Genomic DNA, 25789 nt, shown 5'->3' with positions numbered 1-25789 from the left:
TTTTTTTTGCCTCTTTTATACCCAACTCTGCTGTCTGAATATGCTCATGGAAAATAAAAGAATTTTATCCAATCAAAAAAAAAAGAATTTTATCCAATCAAAAATAAGAAAAAATAATAAACCATATGGCATTATGAAGTAATATAAATTATTCCATGATTATAGAATTTAGAATTATACCCTTTAACAGTATAGATAGATTCTTAAAATGTTGACTGCTCTAGATAAAAACAGCATCAGTTCCCAAGCTACAATGAAAGCTGTTATCCTAAAGTCAGAGGCTTGAAAATCTCAATACCCTTTTGCAAATGCTACCTAACTTTTGTAAAGTCAAACAAATATATCCAAACCAATAACATTATATGAAGATCATCAATGCAAAAAAAAAAAAAAATCAGTAAAAACTGCTATGTTCTAGGGCTTTTAGAAAATTATGCTACTTACTGGGATCTTCTAAGTACCACTTAAATAATACAGTGTATACCTGGGCTGAAATGACAATGAAGTGAGAAATAATATATATTATGTACATATTAAGTAGACAAATTAAACACTATACATATTAAGTTTCACATAATCTTGGGAGATTTTAGGAAAACTTATTTTTTAACTGAAAACCAAAAAAAACCTATCATATCCTGACCATGTTGAACAACCCTATATTGCCTGTAGAGTAGGTTCAAAGGACAATATTTGAACTGCCAGTACTGTCAGTCTCAAGGAGCTCAAGGACTAAAAATAACCCTTGGATAAGAAATTTGGCAAAAAAAAAAAAAAAAGTTGAAATAACTTTTGTTATTTGTAGTAAAATAAACCAGTTATCCCCAAGGTAATGAATACTCATTTCACGTGATTACTCTGCTTACAAGTTTTATTTACACAGTAATTATTAATAGTGGTTTTTAATGAATTCCTTGTATTTACATTTTATATACACATTTATATTCAAAAGGTAAAGAAACTGTACAGTAATAAAAATGAGAAAAAGTAATATAGTAATTTAGGTCAAACTCAGGAAACAAATACACAAAAGTAAGATTAAATTTAGGAAGGTAGTATAACTTCAATGAAATTACTGCCAGGGGTTACATTCCCTCTTATCAGGGCCACCAATACCAAGGAAGTAGTTACCAGAGTTAAAATGTCATTCTAAAACCTATTAAGGCCCTGGTTACTCCCTCAATATGTATTACACTACTAGTTTCCACTAAGTAAGCTCCTAAGATAGGAGTTAACTTCTGAGGGTTCCACTAGTGGTCCCTAGGCTAGAATGACCCATGGGGTAAAAATATATGGACACCATCTGGTCCCATACTCCTAAAGAGGCAGTCACTGAACTAACAAGGTTCTCAGGCTTGTCAGTTTGAAGACTATATACCACTACCAGAAATAGTATGCTAAACCAAACTGCAACAAAAAAGCACACTGTACATCTAATTATTAATCAAAGAGCATGTTATACAGATATCACTTATAATACTTAAGTGATTTAGGTTCAAGGATTAAATATAATAAATTTCATATCAATTTACCAATAATTAATAATTTCTTTATCCACTGTACCATCAAAGTTAGACTCATTAGAAAAAAATTAATTTTACCTTTTTTCTTTTACTCTTATTTCCATTGATTAGAAAATTATGCACAGTGTTTTACAAGTCATAGACTTGGCTACATATTAAGATTTCAAATTTAAAACTGAATTAAATTTTGTTTCTACAGACAGTGAAAAATTTCAACTAAAAAGTTTAACATCTTGCCAAGAAGCATGCTATTTAAGAACTCTCAGAATTCATACGTTTTACTCTTACCAGTGAATAATTTCATTTATATTTATGGACTTCCAAAATCAATTCTTCAGTCCACTAAAGTGCAAAAAACTTTCTTTCTACCAGTTAGCTTTCTTAAATTACTAGATGAACAACTTCTTAGACTAGAAACAGAAAGGCTAAAATTCTTTGAGTGACAGGAATTCCTTAAGAAACAATTTCCCTTCAGAAACAGACAGACATGATACTGTGGAAAAACATCTAATCGAATGTGAAACAAGCTCCCACCAGTATTTCCAGTTCCCAGAAAACTCAAATTTCCCCCAAACTGTGAGTGAAGGTAACAACTTCAGTGACTTAAATAATTTACGGTCAAAGTTGCTTATTCTTGGTCTCTAATATCTTTAAAAGGTTGGAACTGGAGATAATATTTATACTAAGGTTTTTATTTCAAATAGTATGTTGGAAGTTAAAGTAGTATTGAACAATCTGCTCTGACCTCCAAAGTGCTTTTATGGTTAACTGTTAAGAAAGAAAAGATGTAAAAATTTGAATAATCTCCAAAGCTGTTAAAAAAGTTTATTGCATTAAACCGTTCCCTCCAAATTATGGAGTATGAACTAGCCATTTAAACTTTCTCGTTGGTAAAATGGCTCTCTCTACAAAATACTTTTTTATTAATACTGTCAATTGGTTACTCATATCATTAACTTCAGCCATAGAATTCAAAATCAGCAGTATCCCATGTCTTGATTCTTTTAGGTTTCTCCACCATTTTCTTCCATGCTTTTTACATAGAAAACAAAAAACTTTTATCAAAAAGTCTTTTATATTTCAATTAGTCTTAACTTTGAAGATTAGCTTTTCAAAGCAGGACTATTATTCTTGTCTCCTTCTTTAATATCCTTCATTACAGAGGCAAAGACCTGGAAATTATATAAAGGAAAGATTAATCCTCAAAATTAGCTACCACAAAGATTAAGAGATTTAAATAACTATAGCTTATTAACGTGAAAAGGTTTTAGTATATTTAACTCTGTCCCTTGAAGACTGCTATTCTCAAATCCTCTTGTTTCAACCCAATTTTATGGTATATAGATTGTGGTTTTCATAACTTGCCAAATATGAAATTACTATTTGGTAACAGAACATTTTTTGGACCAATATTCCCTTTTTTTGAACCAATATTCTTATATTTCATTTTCATAAGTAATGAAACTGTAAGCTTATGATGCCTACTGTCTATCATCCAAGGAACACATGATAATGCTACTTTATAATATGTCACTTAATTCAGACTGCCAATGTTTGCTGCCCTAAACAAGATTAAGTATCTAAAAAGCCACAAATCATACATTATAATTTTTCTATTGCAAACCCTCAGCACACAGTAGATGTTTAATACAGTTGTTGTTTACTTGAGATACCAAAGTAATTATAGAATTGCTCTGGCAAATGGGACCACTGTAGATTATAATTATAGTTCAGTAAACTCAAAACACTACTGGATTTACATAAAAATAAAATTGATTTGCATAGGTGAAAGAGGAGTAATCTGTTTTAAACTCTTGCTCTTTCAAAGTCAAAAATTATTTTTAATTGATTTTTAATTGAGCACTAACATTTGAGAAATAATTAACTTCTTTACAAGAAGTCAACTGATTATTTTTTAACATGTCTATTAGGAGGAGGAGGAAGAGGTCACTCTACCTGAGTCCATTTTTTGGTGCTATTCTGCATCTGAATGGCTGCAATACAGCTGAACAGCTTTTCTGATGTGATATCTTCTGGCAATTTAGTTAGGAACTGTGCTATATGAATAAAGTCCATTTGTAGGAGAATATCTTCATATAATCGGAGGATTCCTAATCCAGTCCTAAATAAAAATTCCTCCCCATCTCTGCAAAATACGTCCCAAACTCGACAGGCCAGATCAAGTGGTAGTGATTTGCTATACAGTGTGAAGATCCTAAAATTAGGGGGGAAATAGTCATTGAAATTTTTCATTCATTTATTCATTCACTCATTAAACATCTCTATATATAAAGAACAATGCTTAATTAGGGATAAACAGGCAAGTCAAATACGACTCCTTTTTTCAAAAACTTTAGAGGGAAAGTAAGTAATAAAAACATTATGTAAATTTACAACCTTTCACAGAGATATGACTTAATACATAATAGAGCAGCAAAATCACCTAGCAATTAAGGGTATGGACTCTGAAACCAGAATATCTGAATTTTACATTAGTAGTGTTAACCTTGAGCAAGATATCCACTCTTGCTGTGCCTCAGCTTCCTCATTAGTAAACAAAGAATAACATTACCTACTTCTCAGAATTATTTTGATATATCTCAGATATATTTTGAAATAAAGGAATAAATGTAAAGTATTTAGAACAGGGCCTGGCACCTGAGAAATGCTCAATAAAAATTACTTATTATTGTATGATAAACCCAAGTATTTAGTAACCTAAAAATCATGTCTGACTTCTCTCTTTTCTCCTACCACAAACATCTATCTACTGGTTTTGTTTTTGTTTTTGTTGTTTGTTTTTGGTTTTGGTTTTTATTTTCCCTTTACCAAACTTTACTTACTACTTCTTTTGGAGCATGTATATGCTCCCAACAGAATCACCAAAACGGTTTTTCCCATCCTTTCTGACAATGTTTGATCATGTAATTCTTTATCCAGTGGTGCTTCGGGGTGGCATTCTGGTTGGGGAAATAGGAGAGTAGGTGCTAGAGAACTTTTCTTGAAGCTGCCTTGGCAAAGCACACACACTTTTTTTTTTTTAAGATTGTATTTCTAACCTATCTCTACAACCAACATGGGGCTCAAACTTAAAACCCCAAGATAAGAGTCGCATGCTCTACATACTGAGCCAGCCAGGCACCCACAAGATACAAATTTTTACAAAGATTGTGTTTATTTGTGGTAGTGCCAATGAAACCTGAGGAAAGGTATTAAAGGCCCCCACCCTTTAGCACTGCCACTTATTTATTCGTCTTTTCTCTTGCATAATTGATTCTGGGATTTGTATGTAGTAAGTTCAACAGAGGCAGTGAAACAAAAATCCATGTCTATTTCTTACATTATAAACACATTTAATTGCACAACAAAAAGCATACTCTTGGTAATACAGAGAATAGTAATTCATTGCTCAAAATGAGAGAGGGAATGGCACCATCAGTGTCTAGGACGTTTCTAGTACACAGTACTCACTCATTATTGGTTCCATCCTGCTCCCTATTATCAACTGTGATCCTGGTTTGTCTCCTGTTCACACTCCTCAGGACTGACAATTGAGTATTTTCTCCCTTTCCCCCTCTTAGTATTTGATCTTGGTCCTCTGGGTCTCCCCCAGAGAAACCTTTCTTCTCCCCTATTTATCTTGAGTCCTTCCCAGAGGAACTCTAATGTTCCTAGTGGGAATAGATGAGAACACAACAAAAAATAAGTTTTTAAAAAATCTTAAATAAAAGAAGCCCCATACAACTGGGAAGATAGCATGTTTGATCAAGGCCATTAATTATTTTTCTATATTAAAACTTAGGATCATTAACATGAAATCCATTGAATTTGATGATTAGGATTTAAGGTCTGAATGTCTCATATGTACTCTTAACATCCTATCTTAAGATAACCGTGCCATCTCTTTGGCAAAATTCACCACCCCTCCATTCTATAATCAATGGGCTATTGCTCACCAGGGTCCTCAGCAAGGAAGAGTTGTAATTGAAAAGTTAAAAAAAGGCATTAGCACCTAAATAAGCCATCACTGTTCTATCAAAAAGCTGGATAAAGCCTTGAAAAAAAAAAAACAAAGCCCTCAAAAAAAAAAAAAAAACAAAAAACAAACCCTACTATCATAACTATCACAAGCTCTTGTGTGTGAATAATAATAAAGAAATGACTCTTTCTGAGAGTATATATAGTATGTATTAGGCATTGACTGAGATAATCCATGTAAAACACCTTCACACAAATTCAAGATACAGATATTATTTTCATCTTATAGATAAGAAACTAAAACACAAACTGAGGGATTCTTATTTCAGTCCAGAGTCCATGTTCTTAATCAAATGCTTCCCGACAAAAATGTGAGAGTTTCTCTATTTGTAAGGGAAGGAGTTTTTAGATGTATAATCCTGTATATAAGATTTACTCTAGTTCCTGAGATACACAAAAGGTTCTTTTTTTTTTTTTTTAAAGTATTTTATTTTTGAGAGCGAGAGACAGAGTGCAAGCAGGGGAGGGGCAGAGAGAGAAAGGGAGCCACAGAATCTGAAGCAGGCTCCAGGCTCTGAGCTGTCAGCACAGAGCCTGATGTGAGCCTTGAATCCACAAACTAGGAGATCATGACCTGAGCTGAAGTCAGACATTTAATTAACTGAGCCATCCAGGCACCCCTACCTTGTTTTCTTTTAATTATGTTTTATGTATGTTATGACTTACCAGTCTATCAAGTATATGTCTGGGGTAAGACTGTAAGATTTGAAATGAAGAAATAGTTTGGAGAGATTTTCTTCAAAAAATACTTCAAATGTTGCAAAATATTTCAACATCTAAAGATAGAAATATCAATAAAGTTATTAAAGACTATACTTTAGAAGAAATTAAATCCCTAATAACAAATTAACAGAAAATCTTGCTTAGCACCTCTTTCTGAGTCTTTTCATCAAGCATTCGCAGAAGTATAAATCAATGAAAAACTTATTTTAGATCAGATTATTTTGGTCTTCTGATTACTGTTTTTCCCCTCAAAAGAGCATTTAGACTATAGAAACTGACAATTAAAGGAAAACATGATTCATTCCAAATGTTCATACCATGCTGTGATCCACACGAAAAAAGGCCAACTGGCATGGCTTATTGAGGAGATTTGCAAATGCAATGAAGGCATCTGCCTCTTCCAAATTGAGAATGAGAACTGCTGCTATGAAGGACATCCCTTGGACCTTCAAAGAAAAAAGAAGTTAATAAAAATGTGCTTACAATAATAATTCTATACAGATTAACTTACAGTATTCCTATAAAATTATAAATTATTAAAGTAGAATTAAAAGATTTCTTTTTATTTGCCAATGAGAGTGCTGATTCCTAACCACTAGACCACCAGGGAATTTTATTTGCCAATGAAACTAAATACAGAGAACCTGCTAATAATTATGAAAACTCCTTAATTTTACATTTCTTTTTCATGTGTTAATGGCTTAAAAAGAATTAGGGAATGGGGTGCCTGGGTAGCTCAGTCCGTTAAACATCTGACTTCAGCTCAGGTCATGATCTCATGGTTGATGAGTTTGAGTCCCACATTGGGGGAGCTCCAGCCCTGCTTCGGGTGAACACAAACCCCACTTTGGGTAAGGGGGGGTGTGGTGTGTGTGTGTGTGTGTGTGTGTGTGTGTGTGTGTGTGTGTCTCTCTCTCTCTCTCTCTCTCTCTCTCTCTCTCCCCCTCATGGGATTCTCTCTCTTTCTGCCCCTCATTTACTTGCATCCTCTCTCTCCCAAAACAACAAAAAATAAAAATAATTAGGAAAATTCTGGGAAAAAAACAAGAAAGTATCAGCTTTTACTTGCTAATAAAGTCAGTTTCCATGTACCGTCTCACTTTCATTTTCTCTCAGTATGAAGTCTTTTAAAGTAGAGTATAGTGAAAATCAGGTGATTGCTTTGTTATAGCAGATCTGAGGTAGAAAAGTCAGGAACTAAGAATAAAAGAAATGTGTAAGTGCTGCTGAAATTCTAAGACAGAAGAGGTTGTGGGGGTTGGACAGTGAGGCTGGGTTCCTGGAAAGTAGGATGAAGAAATACAAAAAAAAGCATTCCCACGGCAGGAAAGAAATAGGAGTAAGGATGTAAAGGACCAGCCCAGCTGGAGCACAAGATTTATAATGAGAGAACTTTTTTTTAAAACTTTATATTTAAATTTTAGTTAACATACAGTGCAATATTGGTTTCAGGAGTAGAATTCAGCAATGAATCACTTACATACAATACCCAGTGCTCATCAGAACAAGTGCCCTCCTTAATACACATCACCTATCTAGCCCATCTCCCACCCACCTCCCTCCATCAACCCATAGTTTGTTCTTCATCTTTAAGATTCTCTTGTGATTTGTTTTCCTCTCTCTTCCCTCACCTTCCCATATGTTCATCCATTTTGTTTCTTAAATTCCACATGAATGAAACCATTTGGTATGTGTCTTTCTTGAACTGACTTATTTTGCTAGCATAATACATTCTAGCTTCATCCATGTCATTGCAAATGGCAAGATTTCATTCTTTTTGATGGCTGAGTAATATTCCACCATGTATGTATGTATGTATGTATGTATGTATGTATGTATGTGTGAGTCCACCTTCTTTATCCACTCATTAGTCAATGGAAATTTGGGCTCTCTCCATAGTTCAGCTATTGTTGATAATGCTGCTATAAACATCAGAGTGCATGTGCCCCTTCAAATCTGGATTTTTATATCCTTTGGGTAAATACCTAATAGTGCAATTGCTGGAATGTAGGGTAGTTCTATTTTTAGTTTTCTTTAGCTATCTCCATTCTGTTCTGCAGTTTGCATTCCCACCAACAGTGCAAAAGGGCTCCCTTTTCTCCAAATTTTTGCCAACACCTGTTATCTACTGTGTTGTTAATTTTAGCCATTCTGATACATGTGAGGTGATATCTCATCATGGTTTTGATATGTATTTCCCTGATGATGAGTGATGCTGAGCATCTTTTCATGTGTCTGTTGGCCATCTGAATGTATTCTTTGGAAAAGTGTCTGTTCATGTCTTCTGCCTATTTCTGGGTTGTTTTTTGGGTGTTAAGTTCTTTACAGATTTTGGAATCTAATCCTTTATCAGATATATCATTTGCAAATATCTTCTCCCATTCCATAAGTTGCATTTTAGTTTTCTTGATTTTGTTCCTTAGCTGTGCAGAAACCTTTTATGTTGAAGTCCCAAGAGTTCATGTTTGCTTTTGTTTCCCTTGCCTCCAGAGATATGTCTAGTAAGAAGATGCTCTGGCCGAGATCAAAGAGGTTTCCGCCTGTGTTCTCCTCTAGGATTTTGATGGTTTCCTGTCTTACATTTAGATTTTTCGTCCATTTTTAATTTATTTGTGTATGGTATAAGAAAGTGGTCTGGTTTCATTCTTCTGCATGTTGCAGAAGTCCAGTTTTCCCAATACCATTTGTTGAAGAGACTGTCTTTTTTTTTCCATTGGGTATTATAATGAGAGAACTTAAGTATGATGTATTTACAAACAGTGAAAGGCCTTGAGTAAAAAGCTCAGCTATATAGATGCTTGCTTGTGAGTATGGGGAACTACTATACATTTTTTAGTAAATAAGTGATATGAAACTGCTGCTATAAAAATACTCATTCTTTTACTGAAAAAAAAATCATCAACCACTTACTTTTGGTAGAGACTTGCATAACAGATTTACACAAAAAGACCACTAAGGATATTTGCAACGAAACCACGGTCTCTTTTTCCCAGCCAAATGTTTTGAAAGGTTTGCCTACAATCACTATTTCTACTTTCTCAGCTCTTTTTGAAGTTTTTAGCACGCTTCAGTCTGGATTTCCACTCCATTACTATACTATCTTGAAGCCTGTCTTGCCAGAGTAACCAATACTTGTAAACCCCAGTGGTCACTTTTCTGTGCTCTTAGAATTCCCTTTGCTTCTGTGATCTAATACATCTCTGTTCTCCTCCTAATTCCCAGGCTTCTTCTGATTACTTTTGGCATAATCTACAGTAATTCCCCATTTGATTTTCTAGAGTATAAATCTCATGAAGACAGATCCTGCAGTAGACAGAATAATGTGCCTAGGATGGTATCTACATCCTAATCGTTGGAATCTATGAAAATGTTATCTTATATGGCAAAAAGGACTTTGCAGATGTGATTAAATTAAGGATTTTGTGATGATGAGATCACAATGTAAGTGTACTGGTGGGTGGGCCCAATATAATCATCATAAGGATCCTTATAAGTAAAAGAGGGTGGTAGGAGAATCAGAGAGAGAGAGATCTGAGGATGCTATCCTACCAGCTTTGAAGATGGAGGTGCAGGGTCAAGAGCCAAGGAATGCAGGCAGCTTCCAGAAGCTGGAAAAGGCAAGTAAGAGAATTCTTCCCTAGAGCCTCCAGAAAGAAAATAGCCCTGCCAGTACCTTGACTTTAAGATTTCTAATCTCCGGAGCTTCCAGATAATAAAACTGTATTGTTTAAAGCCACTACTTTTGTGGCAATTTGTTACAGCAATAATAGGAAACTATCACAGTACAGAGACAAGACCACATCTGTTTGTTCACAATTATATTCTTTAAAAAAATTTTTTTAAGTTCATTTATTTTGAGACAGAGACAGCGTGAGTTGGTAGGGGGCAGAGAGAGAGAAGAGAGAGAATGAGAATCCCAAGCAGGCCTTAAACTCACAAAAATCTCAAGATTATGACCTGAGCCAAAACCAAAAGTCGGATGCTTAACCAACTGAGCCACTCAGGCAGGCGCGCCACAATTATATCTTTAACATAAAAATATATTTTAATATTAAAACTGTTAGCCATCTGTAATAGAAGAGTAGCCAACAGAAGGAATTAAAAATATATTTAATTGAATCTAAGATGCTGTTTAAAAAAACAGCATTATTTTACATAACACTAAAAAAGAAAAATGCTACCATTTAAATATCGATAATGCTTTCTTAGTATTTTTATTTGATGTGTATCACAGAGCTATTTAAAGCTCAGATATATCATATATCACTCTTTTGTATACATGAAAAGGAAATAAAAATATAGTTATTTCTACAGTATCTTCAAAGTTCAATTTTTCTGAATATTCCTTATGGTTTATCAACTTGTGATGTGATACACTTGTGATGTGAGCACACCATTTATGTAGTATTTCTATGAAAAATATATAACCTAAATCTAATCATGAGTAAATGATCAGGAAACTACTGCAAAAGAATAAAAAAAGTGTCACTGTAAAAACAATCAGGCTTGACTCTTCAAAACTGTTACAGTCGTGGGGCGCCTGGGTGGCTTAGTCGGTTAAGCGTCCGACTTTCGCTTAGGTCATGATCTCGCGGTTCGTGGGTTCGAGCCCCGCATCGGGATCTGTGCTGACTGCCAGCTCAGAGCCTGGAGCCTGTTTCAGTCTGTGACTCCCTCTCTCTCTTTTTTTCTCCTTTTCTCACTTTCTCTCTCTCTCTCCTAGAAATAAATAAAACATTAAAAAAAAATTAAAAAAAAAAAAAACTGTTACAGTCATGACAGACAGGAAAGGCTAAAGAACTGTTCCAGATGAAAGGACATTAAGGCAAAAAGACAAATAAATGCCACATCAACTCTGACTGAATCCTCAAAGTGGGGCTGGGATAGAGTTAGTGCAACTTTTCTGTTTTAAGTTATTCAAAATAAAATTTTAACATATAAAAAACTCCCACAAACAATGAAATAAAACCCCTTATGAATAGACCATTACAACTTAAGCAGCAAAACTTTAGGGGTGCCTGGCTGTCTCAGTTTAAATAGCATGCAACTCTTGATCTCAGGGTTGGGAGTTCAAGTTCCACATTGGGCATAGAGCTTACTAGAAGAAGATGAAGAAGAAGATAAAGAAGAAGATAAAGAAGACGACGACGAAGACGACGACGAAGACGACAATAACCAAGATGACGACGACCAAGACGACGACGAAGACGAAGTAGTAGTAGTAGTAGTAGTAGTAGTAGTAGTAGTAGTAGTAAAACTACCAGTTGAAATACCTTTGTAACTTATCCACTTTGTTACTTGAAGTCTTTCTTCATTCCCTTATGCCTGGCTAGGTCATGGGAGGAGGTCAACTACTCATCTTCCCTATTCTTTATTGCCCTTGCACACATGCACACAATCTTTCTTGTTTTACTTTTGCTGATAATCACTATTGACAAACAGAGAGCTATAATAAAAATAAACGTGGGGAAGTTACAAACCTTACAAAGTTCTTACAGTAATACCTGAGTCCTGTTCTATAGTTTCTGACTCCTCCTAAGATCTTGGGAAATGTAGTCTCCTCACTTGCACCTTTATGATATACTGACCTTGGAGCACCACCATAGTGCAAGCCCAGTTCACAGTAGATACAGTTCAGGCAAAGTAATAGCTCCCTACATTTCCTTGCTTCAAAATAGAAAGTTTGTATCAGAGAACCTATAGACAGGTGATACTCAAGACTCAAAAGAGTTTTATTCTACTTAGAAATAATCTATAACCAGGGCACCTAGCTGGCTTGGTTGGAAGAGCATGTGACCCTTGATTTCAGGGTCATGAGTTCAGGCCCCACAATGGATGTGTAGAGATTACTTATAAATAAAATCTTTATGCTGGCGAGGATGTGGAGAAACGGGCACCCTCCTGCACTGTTGGTGGGAATGTAAACTGGTACAGCCCCTCTGGAAAACAGTGTGGAGGTTCCTCAGGAAACTAACAATAGAACTCCCTTATGACCCAGCAATAGCACTGCTAGGAATTTACCCAAGGGATACAGAAATGCTGAGGCATAGGAGCACATGTACCCCAATGTTCATAGCAGCACTCTCCACAATAGCTAAAACATGGAAAGAGCCTAAGTGTCCATCAACAGATGAATGGATCAAGAAGATGTGGTTTATCTATACCATGGAATACTACACGGCAATGAGAAACAATGAAATCTGGCCATGTGTAGCAACATGGATGGACCTTGAGGGTGTTATGCTGAGCGAAATAAGTCAGGCAGAGAAGGACAAATACCATATGTTTGCACGTATAGGAGGATTAGGAGGAACTTGACGGAGGAACAAGGGGGAGAAGAAGGGCGGAAATGGTGGGGGAAAGGGAGAGAGGCAAACCATGAGAGACTCTTGAATGCTGACAAAAACTGAGGACTGATGGATGTGGGGGGGAGGGGGGGATGGGCATGGAGGAGGGCACTTTGGGGATGAGCACTGAGTGTTATGTAGAAACTAATTTGACAATAAACTATTTGTAAAAAAAATAAAATAAAATAAAATCTTTATTTTTAAACAAAATTTTTTAATGTTTCTTAAAATTTATTTCTGAGAAAGAGAGAGAGAGAGAGAGAGAGAGAGACAGACTGACTGCGTGAGCAGGGGAGGGTCAGAGAGAGAGGGAGACACAGAATCCGAAACAGGCTTCAGGCTCTGAGCTAGCTGTCAGCACAGAGCCTGACGTGGGGCTCAAACCCACAAACTGCGAGATCATGACCTGAGCGGAAGCTGGAACCCCAACCGACTGAGCCACCTAGGCGCCCCAAAAATAAAATCTTTAAAAGATGTGAAAATTACATAACGTTTTATAATTCTATGACATAAAACATGAGCAAGAGAATCTTCATTTCATTTCACTTTTAAATAGGCTTCATGCATAGCATGGAGCCCAGTGCAGGGATTGAACTTACCAGGCTGTGATCAAGACCTGAGTAGAGGATCAAGAGTCAGATGCTTAACCAACTCAGCCACTCAGGCATCCCCAAACAAGAGAGTTTAGACTCCTTGTTCAAATTTCACTTTCTCCAGAAGGACTACTTGACTACTTCTTTAATGTAAAACCTGCCCCATTCTCAAACCTAGCACTTTCCCTCTTTATACACCATACTTTTTAGTTGTCCGGTAGCACTTATTACCTTTTAATATAACAATTTGTTTGTTGTTTGTTTGTCTCCTCCTTCTAAATCCTAAGTGTCAGAAGGGGAATAATCTTTACTTTGTTCACTGAGGTTATCTCAAGTGTCTAGAACAATGCCTGGCATATAGCAATGAGCACACAAATAAATATTTGTTGAGTGAATGAATGAACAAATGTACAAATGAACATTTAACAAAATAGAGTAAGTTGTACCAGACAACAATCCTATTCTCTAAACTCTTCTATTTGAAGACAAAGGTGAGCAGATGAGGTTTTATGACTTCTAGTTAAACATGGCAGATTGAACACTCACATTTTTCTTTGTTCCCTCCCAAATCCAAATAAAATGACGATAAAGAAAAAAAATATTAGCCTAGAAGGACAAAGAAATTGGAAAATAATATAAACAGTAAATAAAAATGTCAATAGCATTTAGATTTAACTAAATGTAGAATGCTGAAACTAAAATATCTGCAGAGGAGGAAGCCAATAAGCAGCAAGCCAATTCAACCATAAATCTGGAAGGCTCAGAAACTAAAGTTATCAGGTCCCTCTGGAACTGGGAGGTAAGGCCAAAACTAGGATTCAAACAATTTATAAAAGGCACAAATCTCCTTCCTCTATCCTATATGGATAGGTGCCTATCTTTCCCTGAACTTGGCTTATCTCTAGAAGCACAGGCACAGGGAGAAGGGAATAAAGCACCGCATAAACAGCAGTGGCAATAAATAAAAGTTTACAAACTGAATAATGAAAGCCCAGCAGCTCTCCCAGAAATCTGGCAGGTAATCTCTGCCAGATTCCTCTCTGGGTAAGTTGGTAGGCCAAAGAAAAATAAGACACAGAGAATACAGATATTTGGGAGCTAGTGCAATGTAAGATACTTTGAGAAGATAAAATGTTTATATTCAAAAACCAGACTGAAACAAATACTTACATAACCAACGTCAGGTCTGTAACATGTATATGCCCCTAAGATACTATGTAAGACATCATGATATGGACCACCCTTAGGAGAGAAAAATGAAATGTCAAACTATACAAATAATTGTCTCTAAGTTAGTTCCTAAATAATTTTTTAAAAACTTCCTAAATGACTAGTTTTAGTTAGTATATTTATCATTACCAGAAATATTCTAAATATACTCTGCCAAAATATTTTCTCTAAAGAATGAAAAAAATTTAACCCTGAAAAAGCCAAATAAACTCACTTGACAGATACAAGTTATACAGTCTGTGTACCATTTTAAAGATTGCTAGAATTGGTACAATAAGATTATGATGAAATAGATGATTTCATTTCATATAATATAATTTCAGCAAAAGAAAACCATCAAGCTATGGCACGTTAAGTTTATCAATAATTTTAATCTTAATGTAAAAATTTTTCTTATTTTATCAATCTAAAGATAGAGGAATTCCATCTGTGAAATATACAGTTCACACAAAAAGTAATCATTTCTCATAAAGTATAAGCAACTCATGATGACCTCTGCACAAAATGATTTTTATAAGCCATTTTTTCCCATTCAATAATAATTTTGGAAAACTAAGGTTTGGGCAGAAGTTCTTTATGTTTTAACAACTGACTAAGCAAAATGTTAAAATTAAAGATCTTATAGAATAAAAAGTAAAACGAAGAAATTCACTTCAATGAGTAACGGTATCATGGGCTATGCTAAACGTAATGCATTCCGTTATGGAATAAAATAACAGAAATTCCTTCAGAATTTTCCTACCAGTTCACACTTTCTACACAAAGGTCTCTAATTTTTATAGTTTTGCCTTTAAAAAAATAATAGCTATGCATTTAAGAATTTGTTCTGTCAGATTAAAAAACATTTAAGTAGTTATAGGGCCATCAGGGTGGCTCAGTTGGTTAAGTGACCGACTCTTGGTCTTGATTTCAGGGTTGTGAGTTCAAGCCCCATGCTGGGCTCCACACTGGGCATGAAGCCTACTTAATAAATAAATTAATTAATTAAAAAAAACTAGTTACAACTGGTTAGAAAACTCACCTTCTGAAAGATGTAAAGGGATGGAAATGTTCGGGATATGTCCAACTTAATTAATTCCAGACTGGCCTCCCGATCAGCAACAGATACACCTGCATTTGCAAGGTAGATAAAATTAAAATGATTACCTGGCTATTCCCAGTTCAATCTTGTATACACAGAATGATCACAGACCATAGATGTTACTTAAGGAAAGTTAAAAGCTTAATAATCAAGAAATTTAAAGAAATGCCACTCAGCTTTTGCCAGAACATAAGAGTTTCTTGTATAAAGAGAATATTTATATACTTATCAGAAAGGTATATGAAGGATTTCTACTTTCAGTTTTTATACAAGGTAAGAACAGATTATCACTGCCACAATAACAACTGGGAAAAAACAAGTAAGTTTCAAATATCATAAGCTTTTAAAAAAAAGCATATGAATGTTGTAGACAGAGGGAGGACTTAAATTCCAGAAATAAAAGAGACTCTCCTAGGTAGCCATTTTTCTTCTTAGAAGCATATGCCAACTCTGGGCAGGAGCTAAGGACCAAGCTTGCCATACACAAAGGTATTCTGCTTGGGAAAAGAGAAACGATTATACCTTTTCATGACCAAATAACACTCATGTGACAGATGGAATGTAGAGGAACCTAAATGTGTAACTGGTTTATCCCTATAGGACTTCTGCTGAGTGCTACTGTAGTACAGAAAGCTAGGCTGGAAAGGCAGAACAAAACCAAAAGTTGTAAGGGAGACTGTGTCAGGGGAGGGAGGAGACTCTAAGAAAAATAGGACAGTTCCTCCTACCAAGATATTTGAAACCCACAATGGACTAAGCGTATCTAAAGCTGCAATCTTGTCCCAATCTAGCTCAGTTACTGACTGAACGGAGGTGATAACCCAACTGCTTGGCAGAAAAGGGCATGCCTCCTCTTCAGGGGAAGCATCCACTTCAGTTTCTATATTATTCTTAAATACAGTGACTTACATTTAATTAAAAATTTTAAGATATGCAAAGAAGCAGAAAAATATGACTTACAATCAAGGGGGAAAAAACAGACAATAAAAGCAAACATGAAGATGACCCGGCAATAGAATTGACAAACAAGAATATTAACTGTTACATGTTCAAGAAAATAGAGGAAAAGGTGGGGGTAAATGTATGGGATGGAAAGATGAAGAATTTCTACAGAGAAATAGAATCTACAAAAAGAAGCAGGTAGACATTCTACAATTACACAATATAAAATCTGAAATTAAAGACTCATATAGACTGAATATAGGAAAAGAAGGGATTGGTGAAATTGATTATAGGAATAAAAATCATCTAAACTGAGGCACAGAAGGAAAACAAAAGGTTTTTAAGTGTTTAAGTCTTTTTGTTTTTTTTTAAGTGTTTAAGTCTTGTAGGACCCTGTGAAGTGGTCCAACATACACGTAACTGGAGTCCAAAAAGGACAGAAGCAATGTGGCAGAATATTTAAAAAACAATGGCCAAAAAGTTAAATGATAACTGTAAATTATAAACACACAGGAGATAAGAAATCAGTAATTTAAACAGAATACTGTTCCTTATTGGAACAATTCTTCATTTATATGCAATTAATTTCTACTAAAATGCAACTTCTACCACTTAATCATGACAAAATGTCTCAAAAGTAAATGCTGTTAATTTTAATTCTTATACTTTCAATACTTTATAAAAGTATATTCAAGAAGAATTATGAAACAGTTAAAGCCTCTTGTATCTTGTCCTTCCTTGCACTTCTAGTTTCCCACAAAGAGCTGACTCCGCTAACAGGTCTTAGAACAATACTTCCGTGATCGTTTCTCAAAATCAAGTCTTTGCTCTAGCCTTCTTTAGTCAATTTTCCCCACCCAACTTTCTCTTTTAAAATTTTTTTAACCTTTATTCATTTTTGAGAGACAGAGCACGAGTGGGGGAGGCACAGAAAGAGAGGGAGACACAGAATCCAAAGCAGGCTCCAGGCTCTGAACTGTCAGCATAGAGCCTGATGTGAGACATGAACCCATGAGCTGTGAGACCATGACCAGCCGCTCAACCAACTGGGCCACCCAGGCGCCCATCCTCGCCCTACTTTCATTCTTCTAAAATAGAAGAGTATTCAAGGAATTTAACAAAGTTGTTTGCATACTCACAGGAAACCACCCTGCAATGTATACCATTTCTCTATTCTAAACCTTTTTAGAGTTTTACTGGCAAGAGAAGAGTGTGTGCTTTCTATGAAGTAGAACATATATATAAAGAAAAGTGGCAAATAACTCTTATTTAAGGACAAGAGATGGTTGAATAAATTTACCTATATTTAATAAATAATGTTAACAGGAAAAAAGTGCTCCTGTTTTCTCCAAAATGATTAGGGAAAAAAAAACTAATGAAAGTGGAAGGAAAGATGAAATCTAGGAGTTAAATCAACAAAGGCTATGGCACAATAAGAATTATAAATAATGTATTAGAAGTGAGTAAAAGTCAGTGAGTGAGGAGACAGGAAGTCACAAGTGAGGAATGAAGACCATCTATCTTTTTAATTTTTTAATCTTTATTTTTGAGAGAAAGAAACCGTATGAGTGGGGGAGGGACAGCGAGACACACACACACACACACACACACACACACACACACACACACACACATAGAGAGAGAGAGAAACTGAAGGAGGCTCCAGGCTCCAAGCTGTCAGCACAGAGCCCAACACAGGCTCAAACTCACGAAAAGCGAGAGCGTGACCTGAGCCAAAGTTGGACACAACCCACTGAGCCACCTAGGTGCCCCGAAGATCATCTACCTTTACGTTAAGAGCTTAAAAATACTGCACCCCATTAGTCTTACTGCTGTGAATAAATCCTGAGCTCTGAGGCCCAAAAACCTGGGATTACATCACAGATTCACTGTTTACAAGTTAACTACTTTGAGCCTCAGTTTCCTTTTATAACATTCAGGCTAACCACCAACTTAAAGGGTTACTAACATTAAAGAAGATAATGTAAGTAAAGCAATTACTACATTTCCTGACACATGGTAAAAATCACACTAGTATCTTCAGTAACTGGATTTTCACCCAGAAATTTATATTTAAAAAAAAAAAAATCACACCTTCTGTATCATTCTCTGAACTTGTTTCACTAAAGCTTTTCCACCGTTCTTTTGCTCTCGAGAGAAAGATTTCATAAAGTTCTGGGGGAAAACAAAACAAAAATTAATAAATAGGAAAATACATTCATCTATTTTAATTTCTCTTCTTAAAAATAAAGAAAACATCTTTTTATAGCTTAGGCCTTCCTTACCTAGCAGGCATCAAAAATGTCACAAACTGATTCTACCAAAACTATTTATTACCACAACTGGAAAGATAGAAAATAAAATACTGCACCGTGGTCATCCTAATAGCTACAGCAGAGAATATAAGTATGAGGCAGGAAGAAATACTTTTGCTAAAGGAGTATCATTGTGAATAGCAGAAAAATGATTTTTGGAGTCAGTCAGACCTAGATTCAAATACCAGCTCTGTGGTATTTTGGACTTTAAGAAAGTCACTGTCACTCTGGAACACGGCTTTCTTCATCTTTAAATTGGAGACAGAGAATGCCTACTCATGGGATACTGATGATTAAACAAGATAATTTGCATAAAGTTCCTGACACCTTAGAGACTGTCAAAAAATGTTAGTTCTGGCTTTCCTTCTCACCTGAAGCTGGTTTCTCCATTATGATATTGATATCTAAAGCTACCTAAACTTCACATAGTTTGGTCAAAGTGCTTGCATGCAAAAATCTCTACTCACATCTTTTTAAATACTAATCACTTTTTGATACTGTCACTCTATGCTTCCATACACAGGACCTTGATACAACTTCAAGAACAGAAGAAACAAGTTTTTTCTCAATTCTCAGATTTTAATTGTCTTTATTTTCTATAACTGATTTTCTAAATTACACAAAAACAGAATATTTCAATGCCAGATGAGTAGCAAGAAATATTTCTTATCAAACACCAACATTTATATATTGCCCAAAATACCAAGAACAGTTTTTGCTTCAATTGATCTTTTTATTTTTTTATTTTTATTTTTTTTAACTTTTTACTTATTTCCGAGAGACAGAGAGACAGCATGAGCAAGGGAGGGTCAGAGAGAGAGGTAGACACAGAATCTGAGGCAGGCTCCAGGCTCTGAGCTGGCTGTCAGCACAGAGTCGGACACAGGGCTCGAACCCATGAACCGTGAGATCATGACCTGAGCAGAAGTCAGACACTTAACCGACTGAGCCACCCAGGCGCCCCTTCAATTGATCTTTTTAAATAACAAGTCTGTTTAAAGGCAATACAATGAACAATTAAAAGAACTTTTTTTTAAATGTTTATTTATTTTTGAAGGAGAGACAGAGCATAAGCAGGGGAGGAGCAGAGAGAAAGGGAGACACAGAATCTGAAGCAAGCTCCAGGCTCTAAGCCATCAGCACAGAGCCCAATGTGGGGCTCAAACTCACGAACTGTGAGATCACGACCGGAGCTGAAGTTGGATGCTCAACAGACAGAGGCACCCCTCAATGAACAATTTGTTAAAAATTCAAGTAGTACAAAACAGTATAGGATGAAAAATATATTTCCTTCCCTCAGATGTGACTGTGCTTATCAGAACCCTAAAGATGAAAATATGTATGTATTAAGTATATACAGATATATCTTCCTCTTAAAAAAAGTGTGGCAACATAATATAGCACTGATCTGCATCTTGCTTTATTATATTGGAAGCTGTTCTTTATTAGTATAATAAAATCTGCCTCAGTTTTCTTTTTAAACTCCATAGTATTCCAATGTATGTACCACAAAAAATATTATTATATTGCCAAGAATCACATTATAAAAAACTGACTAGATACATTTCAAATAGACTCTATTTTGATCTCTTCCCCCTTCTGCTCATTTTTCATTACTACTAATGGTTTAGAAATTTTTTTTAAAAACTCAAAATTTGGGGTACCTGGGTGACTCAGTCAACTGAGCGCCTGACTCTTGATTTCAGCTCAGGTCAGGATCTTACCATTCATGAGTTCGAGCCCCATACTGGGCTCCACACGTACGGTGCAGAGCCTACTTGGGATTCTTTCTCCCTTTCTCTCTGCCCCTCATGTGCCCTCTCTCTCTCTCTCTCTCTCTCTCCCTCCACCCCCCTCAAAAATAATAAACTTAAAAAATAATAAAATAAAATGTAAAAATATAAAAAATTAAAACAAGTCTAAATTTCTATTATTTGAGTCCATCAATAATTTGGTAAAAGAGGTAGATATAATTTTTTAATTATATATACTTTTTTTTTTTTTTTCCAGTTATCAGGTACCAAAATGAAGTCCACAATTTCTGATTTCAAGCCAGGTCCAGTTTCACTATTCTACCTAAATTTTAAATCTATCATGGAAGAAGAAAGGCTCATCAAATAAATCATCACCTTAGGAAGCCACAAAATTGATTCAATAAGAAAAATGTGGTAATGCATTTTCAAAACATCAAAGGACATCTCTCCAGGGAATATTTACAGTGCTTATCTATAATAAGAAGACTTATATCTCGGTTCAATTCCATGCCTGACTCCATGGGTGTCATTTATGTTACTCTGAATCTGTAAGTGTAGAACCTGAAGCAGACTTACAGATATATCTTGGACTTGAATAGAGAATACTTTGAGATCAGTGTAACTTTTATTTTCTCATTTTCTGACAATGATGATACTGTCTATATACACTCTCAGCAAATTCACTTTCACTGTAATTTTATATTCATTATCACAAATAATTGTTAGAGCAATCCTTTGAGATAGTTAATAATCTTACCTCCATTTACAGATGAAGAAAACTAATTCTCTTAGATGTTAAGTAATTTGCCCAAGGTCACAAACCTAATGTATAGTGGAACCAAGATTTGAACCACATCTGACTGACTTTAAAATCTTTATTCTTAGTTACTCTTCTCCAGTGGTTATAAATTTCATGATTAAAACAAATGAAACAAGTAAAAACTCAAATTATTAGTCATTAAGAGTAAACAAAGTTATCAAAAGTAAATTTACTTCAACTGAAATTTAGCTTCCTTCCTACCACTAATAAAAATGATTACCTATTCCATTCCTGAATATATAATTATTTAGTAAAGAAAATCTAAAATTACTTTGAAAGTAAGTGACCTAATTATGTTACTAACTTTATATATTTTGAGCTTAAAAAAGAACTTTTTGATTACAGATCACAAAAGTTTAATACCAGTTAACCAATATTTAATGTAGAAGCTATCGGATACTTAACATTCTAAAGCCAAAGTTCTCAACAAAACTGAAAACCTAATTTCAAATAGCCACCAATACTTATCACCTCAACTACATGCAAAACCAATTCCTAAGACTTTAAACAATTACAATATGTCCAACAATCCTTAATATTAAGGGTTTTAATTATCTAGCTGAAAGTTCTGACTATAATGTAAAATTATTTCCTTTTAATCTGTTTTAAGCACAGAGAGCAAAGCAAACCTTTGTTTTATTTGGGGGGCACAGTTAGGTCATGTAGTCTCTAATCTTTCTAAGCTAAATTAATAAAACATTTATTATTTATTAATTTTTAGTTAATGTAAACTCTGTCACCAAGGTGGGGCTCGAACTCATAACCCCAAGATCAAGAGCTGCATGCTCTACTTACTAAGCCAGGCAGGCACCCCACTTAATTCTTCCTTTAAATTCTCTTCTTTTAATTTAAAAAAAAAAAAAAAAAAAAAGGTCTGGTTAAAATAACATCTTCATTATAGAATATTTGTGAAAATCAATGTTAAAAATAATTCATAATCATGCCATTCAAAGTTGGCACCACTTTGAAGGCTAAAGATAAATATTTAGATTTTTGTTATAATTCTATCTGGTTATATCTACAACACTGATTTTCTACAATGGGCATCCTTGTAGAAAAGCTTTTGCACTCAATCCTGATAATGTTCTTATCGTTTAGAACTAGAATAAATAGGTCAAAGTTTATTTTTTGAGGCTTTTAGTAAATGTTTCTTTTTATTATTATCAGTCATCCCCTATGGGGGTAATTCTCAGTCATTTTAATCACTTTTTAGAGGTAGAAAACAGTACCTTGATTGTTCTTTTAACATAGATGTCATTGATTTGTCTATCACTAAGAAAACAATGAAGTCATAGAACAGCCAAACTGTGGACTACAGTGCAGCTACAGTACGTACAAGGTACACTTGTATGTAGTGCTCATGATAGATTAGAGCATGGAAAAAAATAAGCCACAGAATAAGCTTATGGCATAAATTCCTTTTTGTGGGAATAAAAATAAAAGAGAAGCCTTAAAAATTACCATATGCTGATGCACACTTTTTTTTACGTGCACAGAAAAAAGGTCTGGTAGGATCAAAAGCAGGAGTTTGGGTAGAAGAGAGGGAAGAAGCATACAGTTTGTACCTTACTATTGCTTTACTTTAAAAAAACGAATATATAAATACAATTTTTACAGTAACATAACAATATATTATTTACATTATTATACCAGAGTCCCTAAATCTTTCTGTGGTGCCACTGTCTACATTACTACTCAGACCTATTTAGTACCTTTTATTATTATTTTACATTTTCTTCTATTTGATATTATTCTAATTTGATCTTTCTACTGCATCAAAGGCACTTTACCATTTACTTCTATCCTTTCAGGTTTTAACAAACATAAGAAAATAAAACAGTTCCTTGTGAATCTTATTTTTGTTTTTTAAATTTGGAAATTTTCAAATAAAAAAAATCCAAAAGGACTGGTTTGGGTAGAGATGTAGGAAAATAAATTTCTAGACTTTTATCACTATATATATGTATATATATATATATTTTTTTTTAATAAAGGGGAAACCTTTCCACAATTACACTATTTTTCTTTGTATAACTTTTACAACCACTACTACCTAGAATCCCAGAAGTTATCTGCAGTGAAGATATCTTGATGTCAAAAATATTACTGATGGTTGTAAACTAAAGGAAAACCCCACAAACTTACTTATATAATCACTTACTCATTAAATCATACCAGGTTTTGGAGGGAGTAGGAATGAAGCATGCTCTAAAATGACATTATATCTGGTAATGCCTTTTTAAAATGGCCAATCTACTAATCTGTTTTGTAACTCTGGAGATGGCTGTTTTCATGTGTGGGAGTAACTGAATATAGAATACAAACCAGGAGTGATATTTAGTTCATTTCCTACAGCTAGACTCCAAACTTTCCCACGAACACTAGGGGGCAATCCCTGCCACCACAATTCTCGAACTCTTCTTGTACTACGCCTAGAATTAAAGGGGGAGAAAAAAGGACAAAGTTACTTTTAATACCAAAAACACTAGTTGCATGATGGTTCACCTAGTCTATGGTCTAAGTGACTGAATGATTTTTAAGAACATAGTTATGTATGTGATACATTTTTTCTGTGGGGGTTCATGCTTGTAAGCAACAGAAGCCTAAAAAATATATGGCGTCCTACAAAAGGACAAGAGTAATTTAAAGGAGCTGCCTTCTACAGCTCCCACTTATAGGGTACATTGAATCAGAAATAGGTGGACAATCATAAAAACAAGATAAAAGGAACATAAACACCTGTCAACTCAGTACCAAAAAAACCACAAGGTATTTATTATGGGTAAGGTCCTTGTCTTTGAGAGGCAGTGTGTCTACCTAAAGAGTATGGGCTTTAGAGTCAGATGGACAGTAATTCAAATCTGGTTTAACTATTCATTAATTGTATAACCTTGGGCAAATCACTTAACCTCTCTGACCCTGAGCTTTTCTGTAAGATAAATGGGAGTAAAGATTATAAGAATCAAATGTGATTACTTATGTAAAGAGCCTAATTTGATACCTATTACATTGTACCATATTCAACAAATTCCCAATGCATATCCTACACTAGGCACTGTGGAATATATCTCCTACCCTCCAGTCTCGAGGGAAGATAAGGCATGTACAAAAATATTATCAGAAAATAAGAGGCAAAGTAAAGCAAAAAGTATTATTAACCTCAAACTATAATGGGATGTTAGAAAAGGAAAAGATCATATACAGCACATTTATGATTATGAGAGAAGTATATTAAAATCACTTTAATATTTAACATTTAACAAATGCATCTTACAATGAATTACATATTTAATATTTTCTTTGCAAAAACCTGCTATTACATCAGTAATGCACCTTGCAACAGAGGATATGTTAGAATTAAGAAAATATGGTGACTAAGGAAATTAAATTTTCATGGATCAACTAGCATTTCAGATGAATATCCTCAAAGGAAAGGTAAAATTCTAACAGGCATAGAGAGGGTGGTCAGTAAAGGAAGTATTAGAGATTGAGGGCTGTATAAAATTAAAGGCACACAAATAATCATGACATTTTTCAGACACTGATTAACAGTATAATTTAGCCAAAGCATAAGATACATGTTGGAAGTAATAAAAATAGAGAATCAGAAATATGAGATCTTTGGAGACAGACTCAAATTCAGGAAAAGTCTGCTTACTTACATTACTTCCCAATTGGGCAGTATTTCATTGATCCAAATTACCATTGCACTTGCAATATTTTCTTCCTGTTTAAATCGTTCTTTCATTATTTTTTTCCTTTTATAGGCTTCTTTAATTTCTGTTTTAAACAAGTAAAAATTATTTCAATACAAAAAAGCTAGATCATAATGCCCTTCTCCTTCTACCTAAGTCTAAAAAACAAGCTTTCTCATAAGGAATATTTTGATAATAAGAAGCAAGGAAGAAAGGAGGGAAGGAAGAGAAAAGAAGGAAGAAAGGAAATAGGGGAAAAAGAGAAAGAAAATATACTTGATTAATATAATTTTAATGTAACACTTCTTATTCTAAGTTTGTTTCTTTTTACATTATTTTCTTTTTTAGTAATCTCTGCACCGAATGTGGGCCTCAAGCTCACAACCCTGATATCAAGAGTCACATGCTCTTCTGACTGAACCACCCAGGTGCCCCTACATCTATTCTAAAAAAGTAAACAGAACAAAGGCAGGAAAAATAAACAGATTACTATATCACATATTGTATTTATACTTAATCAATAAACCAAAATCTGTCGTGAATTATCTAAAACCTTAACAACTTTGAGTAATTAACTAATATCTTTTTTCATATAGGGAAGGGGTTTATGAATTTCCTCACATAAAAGCACATGACATTGAATAATAATCCTGCCAATGGGATTATTACACTTAACCTTTTCTAGTATGATGTCTCACTTTACTACTTAGACTCAAATTTAAAAACCC

At 34.6% G+C, this 25789-nt stretch overlaps 1 protein-coding gene across 1 annotated transcript in view; it reads right to left on the bottom strand.

Moving 5' to 3' along the window:
• Positions 1-857: 857 nt before the first annotated feature.
• TBC1D12 (TBC1 domain family member 12) overlaps positions 858-25789 on the bottom strand; it is a 102650-nt gene continuing 77718 nt past the window's right edge. The window contains exons 5-13 of the mRNA XM_039230214.1: positions 25029-25146; positions 23692-23798; positions 18572-18652; positions 15476-15564; positions 14395-14466; positions 6602-6730; positions 6228-6337; positions 3480-3738; positions 858-2695 (exon numbers count right to left, since the gene is read on the bottom strand). Of these exons, the coding sequence (XP_039086145.1) occupies positions 2627-2695; positions 3480-3738; positions 6228-6337; positions 6602-6730; positions 14395-14466; positions 15476-15564; positions 18572-18652; positions 23692-23798; positions 25029-25146 (1034 nt within the window). The 3' untranslated portion in view covers positions 858-2626. The remainder of the gene's footprint in view (positions 2696-3479; positions 3739-6227; positions 6338-6601; positions 6731-14394; positions 14467-15475; positions 15565-18571; positions 18653-23691; positions 23799-25028; positions 25147-25789) is intronic.

This window comes from Hyaena hyaena, unplaced genomic scaffold, assembly GCF_003009895.1.
Source record: "Hyaena hyaena isolate Hyena2069 unplaced genomic scaffold, ASM300989v1 scaffold_44, whole genome shotgun sequence".
NCBI lineage: Eukaryota > Metazoa > Chordata > Mammalia > Carnivora > Hyaenidae > Hyaena > Hyaena hyaena.
This window is presented reverse-complemented; position numbering and strand designations above follow the sequence as displayed.